The 18558-nt window shown below is 52.7% G+C and overlaps 10 protein-coding genes across 11 annotated transcripts; 3 read left to right on the plus strand and 7 right to left on the minus strand.

Annotated features, from left to right (window-relative positions):
- Positions 1-46: 46 nt before the first annotated feature.
- LDX57_009691 lies at positions 47-1435 on the minus strand. 2 transcript variants are annotated; one of them, XM_046091423.1, is made up of 3 exons: positions 813-1435; positions 188-750; positions 47-131 (listed from the first exon to the last, which is right to left on the minus strand). In XM_046091423.1, exons 1-3 carry the CDS (start codon positions 1403-1405, stop codon positions 94-96), a joined length of 1194 nt encoding a protein of 397 aa, XP_045947400.1. In that variant the 5' UTR covers positions 1406-1435; the 3' UTR covers positions 47-93. The 2 variants fall into 2 exon arrangements, with proteins under 2 accessions (XP_045947400.1, XP_045947401.1); XM_046091424.1 differs by having other exon boundaries at positions 47-750.
- Positions 1436-1813: 378 nt separating this feature from the next.
- Positions 1814-3267, minus strand: LDX57_009692 (uncharacterized protein; the record flags this gene model as incomplete). The annotated part of the gene is made up of 2 exons (XM_046091425.1): positions 1814-2622; positions 2721-3267. 2 exons carry the CDS (start codon positions 3265-3267, stop codon positions 1814-1816), a joined length of 1356 nt encoding a protein of 451 aa, XP_045947402.1.
- A 1367-nt stretch (positions 3268-4634) lies between these two features.
- Positions 4635-5899, minus strand: rad14 (DNA repair protein RAD14; the record flags this gene model as incomplete). Its single annotated transcript, XM_046091426.1, has 3 exons — positions 4635-5050; positions 5120-5732; positions 5795-5899. 3 exons carry the CDS (start codon positions 5897-5899, stop codon positions 4635-4637), a joined length of 1134 nt encoding a protein of 377 aa, XP_045947403.1.
- A 279-nt stretch (positions 5900-6178) lies between these two features.
- On the plus strand, positions 6179-7082 carry LDX57_009694 (uncharacterized protein; the record flags this gene model as incomplete). The annotated part of the gene is made up of 2 exons (XM_046091427.1): positions 6179-6337; positions 6393-7082. The coding sequence occupies 2 exons, from the start codon at positions 6179-6181 to the stop codon at positions 7080-7082; spliced, it is 849 nt and encodes a 282-aa protein (XP_045947404.1).
- A 295-nt stretch (positions 7083-7377) lies between these two features.
- On the minus strand, positions 7378-8457 carry LDX57_009695 (threonine aldolase family protein; the record flags this gene model as incomplete). The annotated part of the gene is made up of 1 exon (XM_046091428.1): positions 7378-8457. One exon carries the CDS (start codon positions 8455-8457, stop codon positions 7378-7380), a length of 1080 nt encoding a protein of 359 aa, XP_045947405.1.
- A 955-nt stretch (positions 8458-9412) lies between these two features.
- On the minus strand, positions 9413-10981 carry LDX57_009696 (uncharacterized protein; the record flags this gene model as incomplete). The annotated part of the gene is made up of 2 exons (XM_046091429.1): positions 9413-10362; positions 10603-10981. 2 exons carry the CDS (start codon positions 10979-10981, stop codon positions 9413-9415), a joined length of 1329 nt encoding a protein of 442 aa, XP_045947406.1.
- Positions 10982-12337: 1356 nt separating this feature from the next.
- Positions 12338-13901, plus strand: LDX57_009697 (FAD-binding oxidoreductase; the record flags this gene model as incomplete). The annotated part of the gene is made up of 4 exons (XM_046091430.1): positions 12338-12785; positions 12856-13360; positions 13419-13503; positions 13569-13901. 4 exons carry the CDS (start codon positions 12338-12340, stop codon positions 13899-13901), a joined length of 1371 nt encoding a protein of 456 aa, XP_045947407.1.
- A 493-nt stretch (positions 13902-14394) lies between these two features.
- Positions 14395-15796, plus strand: LDX57_009698 (NAD(P)/FAD-dependent oxidoreductase; the record flags this gene model as incomplete). Its single annotated transcript, XM_046091431.1, has 2 exons — positions 14395-15497; positions 15556-15796. The coding sequence occupies 2 exons, from the start codon at positions 14395-14397 to the stop codon at positions 15794-15796; spliced, it is 1344 nt and encodes a 447-aa protein (XP_045947408.1).
- A 196-nt stretch (positions 15797-15992) lies between these two features.
- On the minus strand, positions 15993-17458 carry LDX57_009699 (fungal specific transcription factor domain-containing protein; the record flags this gene model as incomplete). The annotated part of the gene is made up of 2 exons (XM_046091432.1): positions 15993-16490; positions 16541-17458. The coding sequence occupies 2 exons, from the start codon at positions 17456-17458 to the stop codon at positions 15993-15995; spliced, it is 1416 nt and encodes a 471-aa protein (XP_045947409.1).
- Positions 17459-17985: 527 nt separating this feature from the next.
- LDX57_009700 (Zn(II)2Cys6 transcription factor domain-containing protein) lies at positions 17986-18391 on the minus strand (the record flags this gene model as incomplete). Its single annotated transcript, XM_046091433.1, has 2 exons — positions 17986-18208; positions 18315-18391. 2 exons carry the CDS (start codon positions 18389-18391, stop codon positions 17986-17988), a joined length of 300 nt encoding a protein of 99 aa, XP_045947410.1.
- Positions 18392-18558: the final 167 nt, after the last annotated feature.

Genomic DNA, 18558 nt, shown 5'->3' on the forward strand with positions numbered 1-18558 from the left:
ACAAGTTTGTTACTGACTCCTGTATAGCCTGTTGTTTCAAGAGATAGGCTTTATCAGGTTAATAGAATTTTGATTCATTGATTGATATCCGCTTCAATAATCTAGTGTTTGCTTGATGGCATCATAAATTCCTGGACCCTTTGTTAGATTCAATCTTCGAGAGCCTACCAGGGGGGAATGTACTTACTTGCGACATCTGGTAGGATGAACTTCTCGTAGGAAAGACCTGTATGTGTACTCCATCCTGCAACCCGCTTCACCGGAGCCTCCAATCGTAGAAAGGCTCCGTCTTGGATCGTGGCGGCCACTTCCGCGCCAACTCCGTAGTTGATCATGCTCTCGTGGACCACGATCGCTCGGCCGGTTTTCCTCACACTTTCTAACACTGTCTCCCGGTCCCACGGGTATATCGTTCGGAGGTCGATTAACTCGATGCTAGCGCCAAGGGCCTTTTCGGCGGCGGCGATGGCTGCCGAGCAGAGATATAAGGGTTGGCCGTATGAGATGATCGTGACGTCGTTACCCGGTTTGAGGATTTCCGCTTTGCCCAAAGGGATCGTGTAGTATTCGTTCGGAACCTGCTCTACCGCCGCACGATACAACACTTTCGGTTCCATGAAGATGACCGGATCGTTGCGTTCGAAGATCGACGAAAGAAGAAGACCCTTCGCTTGTGATGGGGACCGTGGCATAACGACATGCACTCCAGGGACGTGAGCGAACAGCGATTCCGGCGACTGCGTATGATATCTAGCATCGAGCATGAGCATGAGCTCCAGGTCCGTCCGTCTCAACCCTCCCAATCTACTTACAGAGCACCGTGCCCGACTGCACCGCAGGGCATTCTCACCACCATTCCCCCCGCATTGACCCCCGTGCCGCCCTCACGATAGCGGAATTTCGCAGCCTCGTTGACGATCTGATCGAAGGCCGGGAACACGTAATCTGCGAACTGGATCTCCGCGACGGGTTTCATCCCCTGTGCAGCAGCTCCAATGGCGAATCCCACGATCCCTTGCTCTGTCAACGGTGTATTGAAGACTCTCTCCGATCCGAACTCGGTTTGTAGATCCATCGAGCATCGAAACACACCGCCGAATGCGACATCTTCGCCAAACAGCATCACCTTGTTCGATGACGCCAGGGCGGTTCGCAGGGCGGAATTGATCGCTTGGTAGAGGTTCAGGGTCTTGGTTGTTGTGGAACTGGGAAGGTCGAGGGCATCGGATAGGGAGGACGAGGTGTGGTGAAGGAGCGGCGTGGACTTGTAATCGATCGGGAGGTTCAGTCGTGTCGAAGGGGATGCGGCAGCTGAGTATAACCGGCGAGGTTGCTGTAACAGGAGCCGTGGTACGCGGAGGGGAGCCATTGTGAGAGAAATGAATTGAAAGCCCACAGAGGACATGACAACAATAGAAGAAGGGAGACCCCGTCACCCCAGATTTAAATGTTCGTCATGCGGGGACGAACGCCGCGGATAACCGAGCCGGGGGTGCCTGAGAACCCTGGCACTGATCCAGGCATCAATTTCTGCCTTATCTGGCCCCGGTCTACAAGTCTAGGGATGCAGCTTATTCTTCGCTAGCACTTACCTACGTTCAATGGTTTTGTTCCTTACAGGGAGCCCCGGAAAGGGCGACCATAAGGTTTTCGTCCCAATCTATAAGAATAGGTTGAATCCACAGTGGCTGGAGTCAGTAGTAAGCTGGTAACTTCTAGAGGCCGTAGCTGCTGTGGTAGTTAAGAAATTGCAAACATTAGATTCGCGTCGAAGCCCCCCTTTTTTTTTCTAAATTTTATTTTTTCATACCTACTACCTGAGATACTCCTCCTCCAATTCCCGCAGCATGCCCTCAATATCAAAATACCAAATTTTGTCCGACCTGCGTCGAATATCCTCATGCGCTTTAGCCATATTGCTGCCAAACTCAGGATGGTTCCACTCATAGATCTCACACGCCTCGCGACTACTCTGAACCAGCCACATAGACCGCTCATATCTGACCTTAGTAAACGCCTGGAACGCCTTCTCCAGCAAGACACCCTTCCCGATATCTCCTCTCTCCAGCAAATCCCTCTGTACAAGTCCGAGCAACGTCGTCAACGCCAGCGCATCCTCAATCCCAATCCCAGCTCCAGCTCCATGATGCGGTGACGACGCATGCGCCGCATCCCCTGCCAAACAAATCCTCCCTTTACTATACCCTTCCCTGGCGGGATATGCCAAATGATCAAACACAGCCCACTTATCCATCTGATCGGGTAACAGCTCGATGATCGCGCGCACAGTCGGACCCCACTCCTGGAACGCGATGCCGGCCTCGTCGCGCGTGGCGGGCTGAGACATGGGCTTCTGCAATGGCCAGCCATCGGGGTCGTTCACGAATGCAACCACGTTCATCAGTTTCTGTTGCATCACGGGGAAATGGAGGAGGTGGCCTGACGGGCCGCCGTACATGTGTTGGTTCGTGGCGCGATAGAGACCAAGTTTGTCAATGGCTTGAGGCATCGGTACGAGACCGCGGTAGGCGATCTTATGGGTGTAGTGTGGGAAGGCGCTTGGGTTGGCTGCGCCGAGGAGATGTTGGCGGACGAGGGACTTGATACCGTCGCAGCCGATTACTGTGTGTATCATGTCCTATTGTTAGACCGGGTTGAACAAGTTGGGTAGTAGATGAAGAAGAGAAAGAGAAAGAGAAAGAGAAAAGCGATATACTAACCAGCATCCGCACCCTCTACACTCCCATCCTCAAACCTCATCTTAACCCTAACTCCTTCCCCATCCTCCTCTAACCCAACCAACCGCTTCCTCAACTGCACCACACCCCCAGGCATCAACTTCATAACCTGCTCCAGAAACTGCGCCCGATGACACCCCTCGAACCCCCTCTCCGCGGTATGTAGCTTATACACCGTCCTCCCCTCCAACTCCTGCCCGACCTCCGTATCCTCAGGGCCATGCGTATATCCATCGACAAACTGCATATAGTTTGTCGGATTATCCGGGTCCCCGTTTGGAGTAGCCACGGCCCGCACGCACTCCGGCAGCCGCGAGTCGATCATGTACATACATTTCCGCGCGTTAGCGGTGAATGCGATGCCGGCGCCGATTTCGCGGATAGAGGCTGCTTGCTCGTAGATTCGGACGCGGATGGCCGATGGGGAGGGGCTGTTGTTTAAGAGACCGAGGGCGAGGACGGTGCCGATGATACCGCAGCCGATAATAGCGATTTCGAGTGGAGGGGTGGATGGGTTAGTGGGGTCCATGGTTGAGATGTTTGGCTGTTTGGTGTGTTAAAATAGAGGGTTGAAGGTGACGATAGTTGGAAATGCCTTGTCTATCTTGTCTCTCTCTCTCTCTCTCTCTCTCTCTATCTGTGTGTGTACCTGTGTCTAACCTGGACCACTCAATCCACCAAGAAGGGCGAAGGCGAGAAGGCCAGAATCATATCAGGTTATATAGGCCTATGGCTGCTGACTGGAGTCCACCCAGTAATTACTTGCCCAACCCAGCTCAGGCCAGCCCAATCCGTCTCTTCCCCGGAGTCCGAAACACGGCTAAACCCCCGGTCCCGACGGCCTCATCTCGGATTCAGCAACATCCTGTTCGTATAGCGTAGGATAACCTAGTCCACGAACTCTATTAATACTCGAATTAGGGGATGAAAACCCCCCTGTACGGATCCGAGTTCGTGTTACGAGGATGGCCTGGATGTGCTGAGTTATTTCCCCCGGCACGATGCATAGGACAGGAATGTTTGCGAGTCATAAGGTGTAGTCAGCGTTCTGTTTGAAGCTAAAGAAGGCTAATCTTTGTTTGTTTTCCCCGTAGCCAGCCGTGTTCTAATTCCAGCTCAATCATCGCGGAGTTTTTCAAGTCCGAACAACGTTATACAGCTTGCTCTTCGTCAATACATACCTCTATTCAACGGCCTTGTTCCTTACACAGCTCCATATCTCAATCTCTTGCAGAGGATGCCGAGTCCTCGGTTACCCACTGAGCTAACTTAAAGACTGTCTCTCCTCCCTTTCCTTATTATAACGACAGGATCGGGATTATCGTGGCGCTGGGAGTAACTATACTGGGAGGAGTATGCTTCGGCTGCCTTATTCTTGCTGGCATAGATGCCATCGTGTTTTTCTTCCGCAAACGCCGGTTGAGATGTCAGGTGCTAGGTATTTAGATGCAGAGGCGCAAGACCTGTAGCGGCGAGTGCAAGACTCCGAATCCTCCTCGAATAGGCAAGGAACAGTTTGTGAAGTATAACTGAGTCCGTAGAAGAGATTGCATGGTTAGTGCCCGTTAGCGTTACAACGCAGAATCTCGTCTCCGCCGGGACGAGGTGGTTAAGCTTCGAGAGGCGAGGAACATAGCTTGTCGAGACGACAGAGTGGGGCCCGGGGGTACATTGCTAAATGGTTGACCTTTTCGCTCGCTGTAGAGCTCTCGCACTGATTCTTCTTACCAACCGTCCTACTCGCACGGGACTCTTCTTAACGAGTGCAAACAGTGCGGAGATTCCAGATTCTCCCTCTTAGAACTCGGCTGCATATGACTGCGTCAGTCAATCATGAATGCATGGCTCATTGATCATATCAGTATAAAGCACAGTGCCGCCACCAGATACGGGCTGCTAAAACTCGAGCTCCTCCACCTCCATCCCACAGTCCACACATGTTTTTAGTCCGATTCCCGTCTCAGGATTCTCGACGGACCGGCCCCATTGATGAACATGCTTTCTATTGTTCCCCAGATCATCTCCAAAGCTTCCGCCTACTGCGCCTTGGCGATTACGACGATAGGCATCGACACGCGTTCGCTTCTTGAGGTCCTGCAACTTGGATTTAAACTTATCTTCCCGGCGACGTTTTTTAACGGTCTCTCGTCGCTCGAACTCGGCATCCAGTGCCTCGGCGGATCCCCACTTCTTCGCGGAAAAGGCATATTCTTCGACTTGGAAGCGTAAAAAAAGCATCATGTTGTTCCATGTTGATTTGTGAGGATTGGGACGCTCTAGATGGGGCAGCAGCTCTTCGTCGCGCAGCTCGGCTACAAAAGCAAGATGTTAGTTGGTTTGAAGCATCCGCAAGACCCGAGGAAGACCATTGTGTATCTTACGATCCGTCAAGAGGTAATCTTCCTTTGCTTCGGTCTTAGTAAGTAAACTGTACTTCTCCGGGAACTTTTCTTTGCAGGCGTTGCAGATACAGCACCGCAGCGTTTCCTCCCACTTCCAATCTATCTCCAGGTTCCCACATTCACGGCAAGCTTTCTGTTTCGCCTTGTCGTCTAGGACACTTAATCCTGGTTCAAATGGGCCCGTCCGATTTTGTCGAAGCGAAGCTAGTAGCCGCTGCTTCTCCCACTCCTTCTGCGTCAGATGCGCCGGTTTCTGATCGACATTGCCATCTCGCACGTGCAACTGGCGATTGTGAGGGTCATCATCCTCTGTCAAGAAACCCCCCTTCGTATCGGTCATCTTGCTGAAATCATAGTCGACATACTTGGCGAAGCTACGTGCCGGCTTGATAGCGTCCAGGGGTCGGTTCGTCGCATCGGCGTTGGCACGGCCATCGCGTAGCGTGACAGGCGTCTCGGATGTCGTCAGGTTGGAATAGGTTCGCTTGACTCCGGTGGTTGGCTGCGTAGTTTTGGAGTTTGCGTCTAGTGCTTGCGCTTGATTACTTTCCCGTTGCTCACGGATGGCCTTCGCTTTCATTCGATTGGTTTCCTAGGCACGCCACTGAAGGTTAGATGAGGATGTGATGTCCACGCTCCAGGCAAAACACGTACAATTCGCCGTAGCTGCTCCGGAGTCAGCGGCGCTCGTGGCAGCTGCCCTGGCTTCGCAGTCTCGGAATGGAGAGGCGGTGGGGTGGATGGTCGGTCTGATGCCATATTCTTTATTTGATTGACTATGTGAAGTCGAAGTAAACCAGGCGTCATCGTTACCGATCGCTCCGATGCCAAGCGATCGCCGCTAATGCACGTGATGATCGGCCCGCTCGGACATATGTCGGGCCGTAGCTCCCATACTCGGCCCTTCTTCTGGCCTCCGATCGGAGTGCATTTCCCATACCGATATTCGCCGGCCGGCGTCATTTCATCTCGTCGATTTCCTTTCGCTCATCCATTCTTTCCTTCCCACATGACCCTCCCCATCCGACTCAATCCATCATGTCGAAACTCTCCAGTGGCCTTAAGTCTCTCATCAACTCCCCTGCTGCGCGACCCAAGACAACTCCCGCCCCTCCGCAAATCGATTCCCTCTACCATAAGGTCCGACAGCATGCGCAATCCAAAGGCCTTTCTCAATCGTCATGGCTTGCTCTCTCGGTATGATACTACAGTCTATTGATTTTGGGCTAGGACGGTCTCTGATAACATATAGACGGCTGCCACGATGACCATGAATTCCCCCGAATCCCTACACTCCCTCTTCAACGTCGCCACTGCCGGGGCCTCGGAACACAACAGTGTCGAAACCGTCGAGTTCATGCGCGAAGTCGGTCTAAAATGCATCAGTTTCAATGGCATTCCCCGTACCATCAACTGCCTCGTTGATTTCAAGTCAAATCTGCCAAGCTCTATTACTGACCGGCTTTCGTCCACGCCGACGCGCGGTCCCGATTCGCACAATATTGATGGAATCAGCGCTCGTGGGAAAGGCCTTTGGGACTCTATCTACCGACCCTTTGAGACAAAACTATATCGCAAGCTAGGTGACGCACATCCGGATCTTCCCGTGCACATCCTCCACTTCAACTACGGGGCCCTGCTGTCCGATCCGCAACGTTCAACGGGGGCGAATGTAGGCCGGTTGGCGACGTCTATCGTGGCAATTGCGTGTTTGCGCGCACAGACGGGTGTCGGGCCACAGGTGCTATCACATGTTTTCGGGCTGCGGAAGGCCGTCGAGGACTCCACGTGGGTACATGACGTCGAGAGCGAGGAGGCGGCCAAATGGTTGGCGAGCGAGGAGGGAAATACGTGGATCCTAAACAGCGTCGATGATATTGTTAAGGCAATTGGGACGGGCGAGGGGTCGAATTTCGCTCCAGCTAGAGAGTCGAAGCTGTAAACATCGAGATTAGGACACATCCGGAGTCGGATATATGGTATTCCGAGTTGTACATAGGGGTCTACATATGATTTTATAACCCATTATTTTTGAACCGGGCATCTTCCGCAGCCCGTATGACAATCCGCCACTCAATAATGTGGCGAACGAAGATTCCAACGTCGACTCCAACTTCCGACAAGCTTCGGTCGGTGGCCGAGACAACGGCAGCCCTCGGGAATAACGGGAATAACGGGAATGCAGATAAAGTGGTCATTATTCATTATTATTATGATTAAGTGCAGGAGCTGCAGATTTATGCCGTCTCTGATCTCACCCACGCGTTGAACTTGTCCACCTGCAACTTGTCCGTTGCCCACGACGTGACGATTCGCACGACGGTCCTGTCATCCGCCGTCTGATCCCAGACATAAAACCGAAATCTCTCTTCCAGTCGCGTCACCAGTTGATCCGGCAAGATGGCGAACACCTGATTCGTTTCCGTTGGTGCCGCTAATTCATATCCAAGGGCCTCGAAGTTCGCCGAAATCAAGTGCGCCATCTCCGTTGCATGCCTCGCCATCTGGAAGAAGAGATCGTCTCGGAAAAGTTCCGCAAACTGCGCCCCCATAATGCGGGACTTGGCCAGGAGCGCCCCATGTTGTTTCAAATGGAAAGCGAAACCGTCGGCCAAGTGGCTGCGCACCACCATCGCCTCGCCCAGCAAAGCGCCCATCTTGGTGCCCCCGATCCAAAATATGTCCGTCATGTCGACCAAATCGCGCAGCGTCAGGTCGTTCGCGGGGGCGCTCAAAGCCACCCCAATCCTCGCGCCGTCCATGAACAACAGTAGGTCCAGCCGCCGGCACGTCGCTGAAAGAGCTGTCAACTCGCTCTTTGTGTAGAGAGTGCCCAGCTCTGTCGCGTTGGAGATATACACGAGCCGCGGCTTGGCCGAGTGCGGGAAGAATTGATTCTGAGCCACCACGCGCTCCAGGTTCTTAGGCGTCATTTTCCCCCTCACTCCCGGTACCAGGATCGTCTTGTGTCCGGTAGCTTCGATAGCACCCGCTTCTTTGCTGACGATATGTCCGGTCTCCACGGTTAAGACGGCCTCGTAGGGTCGTAGACAGCTGGCGATGCCGATGAGGTTGGCGGCCGTGCCACTGGGGATGAAGTGAATGGCGACCTCATCCTCTGTTGCCTGGAGATGTTGGCGGATTAATTGGCGCGCTTCGGCGCTATACGTATCGTTTCCATAGGAGATCTGTTGGGTGGCGTTGGTGCGCAGGAGGGCCTCGAGGAGTTGTGGGTGAGCTCCTTCGCTATAGTCATCCAGGAAGCTGTAGGGGGGAGGGAGGAGGCCGCCCTCCATTTCTGTATATTTGGAAAGCATGATTGAGAAAACCGGCAAGATGGGATCATTTAGAAAATATTTGAAGGGCGAAAGAGAAAAGCATCGAATATATAGCGGCGACCGTCGGGAATATTCTGGTTCGGGAATGACTCAGATTATTTCCGCGCGGGAATCCGCCCGAAATAGCATCAAACTATAATCTACTCTGTAGTCATATAAGGTGGAATCCTTGATCCTATGTCATATGTCAGCTATAGTCTCATTTCGAGGCGCTGCTTGACTATCAGACTATTCATCGCCGATACCTCGAAAATCTCTTCCTAATGGCCTAGTGAACCGCAACGGCTCATTCTTCAAATTCCAGGAGATCCAGGGCGAGCTCCACGGGAAATCAGTGGGTGTCCGAGGAAGACATTGCGAGTTTCGTGCGTATCTTCTCTTTAAGGATCAAGTCGCGTCAGCAAGATGGTTGAACTATGTACAAATTCTGTGAAGTCATGCTTCCTTGTATTGGTGAGCGTTAGGTGCAGGTCATACCACGGAAGCTTGAATGACCTTTGGATCCATTTTGGCACATGCAGAGGACCGGCATGTCTCTCGGCCACCGAAGATATCATTGAATGGGAGGATCTCACTGGAGAGCGAGGGACGAAGACATAAATGTAAAACAAGCAAACAATTCGACATCACCGCGTCACGTGGACACGGTCGGGTTGGCCGGGATGCCTGGGGCAGCATTCAGACGACTGCAGCTCGGAGTCGCACCGAACAACAACTATCTAGCAAGAGTAATATCGGCCACTGCTATTGCAATTATTTGACGACCTCTGGTTTGTTTTCCTATGGCTTTCCTATCTCTTCTTCTTCGCTTAGCTACAGTACATTCGATAAACCGGGGATAGAGAGAGATCGAACAAGTTACTAAGTAATAACCTTAACTAGTTATACGGCGACAACTGACTTCTTTCGTGCCAGATTCCCTTGGTATTCACCATCAAATATCAGAACTTTCACCCTCTCCTTCTTTGGATCTCTTCTCTTGGAACCCATACTCCGTGTCTAGCTCCGTCCTCAATTCCAATTCCTTTGCAACCCAGACCAAACAAAACCCAAATAAGCTGATCCCTAGTCCAATCCACCAAATCGCCTTCAGACTACGGATATAAACAGTGACAATCTCGCTCCAAATATTACCCTCGACATCACACTTGAGTGAATGAGCCTGGCTGGCAAACGCATACGCCCCTCCCTCTCTCAGCTCCTCCCTCAGCCACTTCGCTGGAACCCGGCCTCGTGCCAGCTCTCCCTTCCAGACGCCGTTGAACACGATTGACGGAATAGTCACACCCCAGATATACCCGAACGTGCGAATGAAGCTATACGTGGCCGACGCCGATGCCACGTCGGCCTCCGACAACGCGGCCATTATGGCAGGGAGCAACGTCGACAAGACCATACCGGCTCCTGCACTACCGATGAGCTGATAGAAGACCCAAGCAACCTTGCTCGTACTCTCATTTAGAAGAGTGAATAACCCGAAACTTATAGACGAGAATCCGAAAGCAGTCGCGTGGATGGGCCTATAGACTCCCAACTTGCTGAGAAGGGCGCCTGCAGCCGCGGCGAAAAAGAGCGTTCCGATGGCAAAGGGGAGGAAGTTGATTCCTGATCGGAGGACGGTGGTGCTCCTGACGGCTTGGAAGTAAATCGGGAGAAAATAGGACGTTGCTTGGACCAGAATGGAGGAGAGGAAGGTTAAGGCAAACCCGATGGCCGAGGTACGGTTGCTAAACAGTCGGTTGGGGACGCCGGGATGTTTAGTGAAGGCTTGTTGGACGTGGAATCCCATCCAGCCCAGGGTGCCGAGGACTAGAGGGACGATAACCCGCCAGGATGACCAGGGGTGTTGGACTCCGCCGGTTACGAGACCAAGCAAGAGCGAAACTATGCTGGGAATAAAGATCAGATTGCCGAGTTAGTCGATCTGGTTGAGCTTAGATGCGGTAGTATGTGACCCGGTGTCAACACGCATGCATGGCAAGATGACTGCCAACGCGACTCCACAGATGGGGATATTCAGATAGAATATCCAGCGCCAGTTTGCCTCCGCTAAGGCTCCACCAACCACGGGACCCAAGGCAGCTGCCAGCCCGGACCACGAGAACATAAGGCCGAGATACTTACCACGCTCGCGAAGGGGGACGAGATCGCAGCATACGATGTCCAAGAGCACGTAAATTCCTCCTGCGCCGATGCCCTGGACAGTGCGGCCACTGATTAGCATGGGGGGATTGCGTGCGCCTCCAGCGATGCCGCTACCCAAGATGAAAAGAGCGGTTGACCAGACCAGGGGGATGCGACGGCCGAGAGCGTTTGCGAGCTGTCCCATCAGCGGTTGTAGTACAGATGAGGCAAGGACAAACGAGTTCGCTATCCAGATGAATTGGGTGGCACCGCCAATGTCATCGGTTATGGTTGGAAGGGCCGTCGTGATAATTGCCACATCCAACGCGGAGACGAACGCCAGGAGGCAAAGAGCGGCGAACGTCCCCCAAAACTTCATGGCCTGATTGGATTTATTGGAAGTACCTGGAGGAGAGACACTGAAAATAAAAGTATCTTGAACTTAGATCAGCCCGGATACTGTATGAGATGGAAAGCCACGAATTCCAGCTGGCAAGGGCTGTCATGTCGACAACTGAGCTATAAATACGCTGATCAGACAAAGAACTCGTGCGCCAACTCTCCCGCTAGCATTCCCTAACACCTGGTTGAACATTCCGTTTTGTGACTTTGCTTGATGACACTACTGACAGATATGGTGACTGAGTTGCATTGGACAAGATAACCCCCTCTTTGGCACGAAGCCCTTAACTGACTACCCTTGGATACCGCTCATTCGGAAGTCTCATCAAAGGGTTTTCTTGGCAGACCCCGTCGAAGTCCAGTAAGAGCTGCCCAACCTGTTGGGCGTCGTCTAGCAAACAAGATATACCCGACAGGGGGTATAAGCTAACACTAACCGTGAGGCCTTCCGACAATCATGGTTTCCGGCGACATGAGCAGAAAGCCCGTAGCCTTCACAGCTTAGTGGATCCCAGTTTGTCTCCGGATCTCATCCGCTCCAACCGCGACATGCGAGAATGACCGACGTGGACGCAACCTGTCATGTTAGGGGGAAAGGCCGTATGGCTTGGTGTGAGATTCTGCTCCTCCCAATCATGATTGACCGGGGTTCATGCGTCCTCCGCGTTCTGACCGCAGGTTATACCTTGTAGCCCCGGTCATTTTTATGCCACCGCCGCCGTCATGAACGTGATATCGACCCAGATTATGCCAGACTATAATTGCCGGCTGGCAGCTCGGCGTTACTCTGCTGTAATTCCTGTCGGTCTAGCTGCCCAGATCTTATACCAAGTTGATATTGTCGTACGGACTAGTCTGTAAGGAGAGTCTCGGAGACCTTGTTAGAGCTGGATACTCTTGGCGTCATCTTTTCTTTGTCTGTTTAGGTGATCAGGGATCGTCCTTTCTCTTCGTTCCCACTGCAGCTAGTGCACTGAGCTAGCGTTTTCCCTGTCCATTAATATCAGCTTATCGGTTTTGGATGTCTTAGGGGAACTGGCCATCACTTTGTTAGCCCCCGTCCTGTTCATTCTCGCGCAACTGGGAAGTGATTCTAGCAGCCTCACACACCATCCTGGATGGAAGGGTCCGTACCATTGGTGACAAAAGTCCGCTGGCTTGCATCTCAGCCGCATGGCTGCCCAGCATCGATTCCCACGAGGTTGGGGTATATCTTGAACTACCTACGGCAGCCGTATCTTCAATTGCAAACTTCGAGACGTTAATTCACACATCCCCTTTGCCTAAGGCTCAACTCGAACATTCCTATATCTGAAAGAATATAGAACGCAATATGCTCGCAAAAGCAGCCATTCAGGCCTTGTCCCAGGTTCTGTCCCCACACCAGGTTATTCCGCAAGATACCGATGAATTTCAGGTACTGAACGGATCTTATCGTTCTGCCTTGCAGAGTGATATCACTCCAGCATGCATTATTCGGCCATCCAGTACCGAAGACGTTGTCACCTTCTTACGTACAATTCACCCCTTCGTTGACCGAGGCGAGGTGGCGTTTGCGATTCGGGGCGCGGGCCAACAGCCTGCCCCGGGTTGTTCCAACATTCAGGATGGCATAACTCTGGACTTGGGTCTCCTGACTGAAATTGAAGTAAAAGAAGGCCATGTGTCTATCGCAGCCGGCGAACGCTGGGGATCGGTCTACGAAAAGCTGGACGTCGCCGGGCTTGCTGTCACTGGGGCCCGCTCGTCCAGGGGCGGAATTGGTGGACTGGCGCTTCAGGGTAAGTCAGTCAAACTCATTGGTCATGTTTCCACGTACACGCACTGATTCCCAATTTATTCCCAATATAGGTGGTCTTTCCTTCTTCTCCTCCCGAGAAGGGTTCATCTGCGACAACGTTGTGAACTATGAGATCGTCCTGGCATCCGGAGAAGTCATACAAGCCAATGCCCATGAGAACCCCGACCTGTGGATTGCCCTTCGCGGCGGTGCTAATAACTTCGAAATCGTTACTCGCTACGACATGCGGACGTTTCCACAAGGTCGGTTCTGGGGTGGCAGCGTGTATTACTTTGAGCCCAGCTTTCCTAGCCAGATGGAAGCGCTAGTCACAGAAGTGCAAAAGCCCGATGCTACAGAAGAGACTCATCTCATGATCAGCATCGGGTACGCGGCGCAATTCGGCCAAACAATGTGTCAGAACCAGGTATACTACACTCAGAACGTTGAAAAGCCCGCCGTGCTGGAGCCGTTCACGGCGATCGAACCGCAGGTCGATCAGCTAAATTCCATGCGATTGCAAAGCCTGAAAGAGGCCGCCTCAGAGCAGGCATCTGTGGCCATGGACCAGTTGAGGTGGAAATCTTCCAAGATTCTCTTTATTCTAACCATAAGAAGTACTGATGTAATGTAGATGTGCATACATGAACATCACGGTTCAGGCAGACGTTGAGACGCTACAGACTGCTAGTCAGGTCTACACTTCCGCAATCGAGCCCGTCAAGCCTCTGGAGGGACTCATCTGTTCCTTCACCCTCCAACCTTACCGCTGACCCTGCTGAAGAAGTCCGCCGAGCATGGTGGTAGCTCCCTTGGCTTAGAGGCGGTGAATGGACCAGTGGTGTCCGTTCTTTTATTGACGTACTGGAAAAATCGCAGCGACGATGAGCAGGTTCTGGGTACCATGAGGGGCGTGCTTGAAAGGATCGAGGAGGCTGTTGAGTCCAGAGGTCAGAGTGTTCCGTTCCGGTTCATGAACTATAGCTGTACGTTCCAGGACCCCATTGCTTCATATGGACCTGAGAACAAGCAGAGAATGCAGAACGTGAGTCGTAAGTATGACCCGAAAGGCATGTTTCAGAAGGGTGTTCCGGGTGGTTTTAAGTTGTTTAATTGAGGATGTGACTATTGTAAGACTCTCTTCCTATGCTGGATGCTGGGTTTTTCTTTGTCGAGACAAATGTGCATATATGCATATTACCAGGCCGCACTTTTCATGTATACGTTAGTTATTCATTCATTCATTTTCCGGGCCCTGCCCCAATCGAAAGAACGATGAGGCAGGCATTCCAGCCTAGGAGGGCAAGCAAAGAGGCGAAGATGTCGTTATAGAAATATATGGCCTTAGGCACGTCGGCGGCGGACCGGGAGGCGGACCGGGAGCCGTAGGGAGTCCAGCCGGACCGACAACGGCAACGGACCGTCCGGGGATGTTGGAGAAGAGGGAGGCTGTCGTATACTCTCCATTCTCCACTCTCCACTCTCGAGTATGTTTAAAATTCGATTCATAGCTTTGTCCACATCATAATGTTCGCGATTCCACATCCTTGGGTCGATCATCCGTTATTTCTGTTTCTTTGACAGGGTCCCTTTGCTGTACACTACAGACCATGGACAAATCCCAGCAGATCATCATCATAGGCGCGGGCGTCTTCGGCCTCTCAACCGCCCTCTGCCTCAAACAGGAAGGATATACCTCCGTCACAGTCCTGGACCGTGCAGTTCCCCCCGTCCCCGATGGTTCCAGCGTCGACATCTCCCGCATCATTCGATTCGACTACGGCGATGCTGTCTATGCACGCATGGGGAAGGAGGCCTTCGATCTGTGGAAGACGCCCGAGTACCGTGAAGCGTTCCATCAAACGCCGTGTATATGGCTAGCGCAGGAATCAAGCGAGGATCAGATCATCCAGCCTGCGGCGCATGACTATTCGATCAAGACTAGGAAGGTCCTAACGGAGATGGGGGCACCCTGGACGCACATTCCCACGCCCGAGGCTGCGAGAAAGAGATTCCCGGTATTAACAGGGAAGCTGGCCGTGCCGGGGTTCGATGCTTTCGTGAATGAGGCGGCCGGGTGGGCGGATGCCGGTTTGGCGATTGCCAGGTTAGCGGCTCGCTGTGCGTCTGCCGGCGTGGGCTTCATCACGGGGACAAATGGGCAAGTTGAGGAGTTCGAGACGGCGACTGACGGCACGATGACGGCGGTGCGCACAGCAAACGGCGCTCGAGTGACTGGCGACAAGTTCATCGTGGCCACCGGCGCCTGGACCGCTAGTCTGGTGCCCGCCTGGAACTCCATGATCGCAGCTGCCCAAATAGTCGGGTATATGCGCCTAACGCCCGAGGAGATGATTGAGTTGAAAGATATGCCTATCTACTTCAACTTCTCGACTGGCTTCTTCTGTTTTCCGCCGCACCAGCCAACGGGTTATCTCAAGGTGGCCTGCCATTCATACGGCTACACCAACTCCTCCGAGCAGGGCGTCTCGGCGCCGCCGAAGCTGCCGCCGTCGTCACGCGCCAACTTCATCCCCGAAGACGGTGTCGAGAGACTTACTGCTGGAATGCGGGATATGATGCCGCGGTTTGCCTCGCGAGGCTTCGAGAAAGTCGGCCTGTGCTGGTACAATGATACCCCGACGGGAGATTTCATTCTAGATTATCATCCCAAGCACAAGAACTTGTTTATAGCCACCGGCGGTAGCGGACAGTAAGTTGTATTCAACTTCCTCGAAAACGATCCTCAAGGCTAACGAGGGGTATATTAGCGCATTCAAGTTTCTACCCAACGTCGGAAAGTACGTCGTCGGCTGTTTCGAACGAAGCCTTTCCGACGACTTGTTGGACAAGTTCAAGTTCCCGTTGGAGTTCAAGAATCGTCGGGATGCATTCAAGGGGGATGGGAGCCGGGGAGGTCCGGGAAGGAGAGAACTTCTCTCGCACGAGCAGGTCAACTTCGGGTCGGCGCTCAAGATCGCTACGCCGATCGCCAAGCAAAGCAAGCTCTAAATAGTAGATCACCAACGAAGGTAGAGGTGGTATATGCATCATGTACGCGGCCACGATGTTTTATATATCAAGTAAGAATATCCCAAGAATTCATTCAAGACGTCAATAGTGTCAATTGCACTTGATTCACGCAATGGATCGTCAATCATTCCGCATAGCACATGAGGTTGCAATCATCGGGCGAGTCTGGGCCTGGTCATAGATGCTCGGGCATATGACCACTCGATACCATCCACTCTGGAAGGTCAGGAATTGCGTTCCCAAACTCGTCGCTGTTACTTCTTCCCGCGAACGACCACCCGGCCGGGTCCTCAGCCATTAAGGCTAATACGCGCCCATCGAGAAGCGACATTTCCGGGACGGAGAGGTCCGGTCGCGTCGACTCATTTTCATCTCTATTCTGACGGTTCTCTGCTACCCCTGGAGCTTCTGAGGAAGGGAAATCCTCTGGTAGGCGCGCTATGGCGTGTCGATTTGGCGACGGAACTAGGTCGCTGTGTTGGGCTAGTCCCCCAGAGCATGAGAACGAGCTGATGTCCAGAATATCCCACATAAGTGCTTCGTCTTCCGTCGACATTTTAGGGATGTTAGAGGGAGTCGGCATACTCGGGAGCGCCCCGGAATATCCATCCTGGTTATAGTAAAGAGATCCGAAGTTACGTCGTCGATGCGCCAGTTCGCTTACTCGACCAACCTATCGCTAGATTAGCAGTTGCTGTGAAAATGGCCAAAATTCATACATACCAAGACTCTGATAATCTCCCAGTTCACAGAAACCTTTGTCATAAAATCAATCAGGATCTGGAATTCCTTGTTCACCAGTCGGGCAACGTCCGGGTTGCTGCTAACGGTATACTCGAGCTGAATAGTGGCGGCGATAGCAGCGAGATATGCTAGAAAGGGATCATAAGGTCGGGAGTCGGCATTAGACATTTCCCTAATCAACCGAGCAATCCACCTCGAGTGAAGAAGGGAGCTTTCGAATGACTTCTGTAGGAACGTTGAAGATAGATTACCGGTGATGTGTCGCAATTTGATCATAATCACGAAAGGATGATGCAGAAGACATTGGATGGAATGAAGGAGAAACTGCACGCACAGCCATGTGGGCAAATAGGCCCCATTCCGCGATTCTTTGCCGGCCCGTAACTCGGACTCAACGTTTAGGTAACGGTGGGCATTGGGAAACTGGGTCTCAAATTGCATCCACTCAGATTCAAGAACGGCAAAGGCCGAGCCGGATTGCCACGGAGCAAGTGCCTTTTCGTCGGGAGGCTCAAAAACATACTCGGTGGCCTTACCCCAGAGTGCGAACAGTCGGATCAGACAGGAGGTAATGCTGTTGTCCACCGTTTCGCCTTCCTTGATTAGTTCATTCTGCGAGGTGGAACCAGGACTTGACTCTTCCGGGTCGGGCGAAGGGAAAGGAAGGCTATATTGCTTATCCGCCAAGCATAGTGAATAGTTGCGAGACGCATTATAGGTGCGGTCGAGCATAAAGTAGGCCCACGTTATGCGTCGCCGCTCTTCCAGGTGGGAACTATCCAGAGACGAGGAAAAGAGATCCTTGTTCAGTCCCGCAGACTGGAGGGTTCGAATTCCCAATGCACACGACATGTACGCTCGATGAGCTCGTCCGTCGGCGAAGTCCACCTGCGCCATCAAAAAAGTGCCCTGCAGAAATGAAATCCCCATTTGGGTATCTCTATAGCGATTTGACAAACTATCCCAGGCTTTGTCGACCCATTGCTCGACTGGGGGTACAGTGCTGCCGAAAGTCTCACGAGGATGGAGAGAAAGACGAGATGTTAAGGCAACTAGCGGGAATGCAATTTCTGCGGGTAATGACGAAGCCCTCGCTAACAACCAATCTTTCGAAAAGACACAGAAGGGCTGATCATGAAAGTACGCAAGATATACGTCGACTTGGGATTTGACATATTCGGCGAGCGAAAAGGTGCTTGAAGACGTTACTGGCACAACTCCCGAAATCAGTCATGAATAGACATACCTGCACACCCCCCGGTCCTCATTTAGGCCAGCAAATGGAGTGGTAAGCCCGCCCGCACTAAGCCGGCCAGAGGGAAGATGTGAATCGATAGAGGGCAAGCTACTGCCCCTGGACAGGCTCTCTCTGGGGACAAGCGTTCTGAGTAAACCAAGCACGTAGCAAAATCTTGAGATGGCACCTACTGCAGAATGCCCGCCATCTCGTCCAACCTCCTCTCAATGCGCTGCAGGCGCTGGGAACCGGCATCCTCAGCCTGACTCTCCTCGCCCGGCTCGTTCAAGCGACGTGCCGAAGCAGGTCCTGATCCCGGAGTCGCCTGCGAACCGTAAGAGCAGCGCTGTCCCAACCGTTGACATAACGAACAGATGGGCTTTTCGCCCGGGCAGCGCGCTTTCTTACGACTGGTGCATGCAGAGGTGAGGGTCAAGAGGTCAGCATTCAGATTCTATCCCAATCCAGTGATGTGCGCATTTATCCAGATCCTCCATCTCCATGCAAAGCACCTACCGACAAGGACCGCAGGCCTGGCGAGCACGTCTTACAGAGACTTTGTGAATGGCGTAGTTGTCGCCCGGCGAGGGCATTCTATTGGCTTGGCAATGCTGTATCCCCACAAGACGAATGATATCAGACGATGAGACGCGGGAGGGAAGAAGAAAAGGAGGAAGATAGAGAGGGACATGTAGAGAGCGATTCTATCCGAATGTCCGTCCGCCTTTCCTGATCGGGAGGCCTCGGACGCCCCCTCGGT

Source organism: Aspergillus melleus (assembly GCF_016097325.1).
Source record: "Aspergillus melleus strain CBS 546.65 chromosome Unknown contig5, whole genome shotgun sequence".
NCBI lineage: Eukaryota > Fungi > Ascomycota > Eurotiomycetes > Eurotiales > Aspergillaceae > Aspergillus > Aspergillus melleus.

Coding starts and splice junctions, on each gene's coding strand:
- LDX57_009691 (XM_046091423.1), bottom strand. CDS start 1,405: ATGTCCTCTGTGGGCTTTCAATTCATTTCTCTCACAATGGCTCCCCTC. Junction 751..812: donor GCAGTCGGGCACGGTGCTCT/GTAAGTAGATTG, acceptor GCTCGATGCTAG/ATATCATACGCAGTCGCCGG. Junction 132..187: donor CATCCTACCAGATGTCGCAA/GTAAGTACATTC, acceptor CAAAGGGTCCAG/GAATTTATGATGCCATCAAG.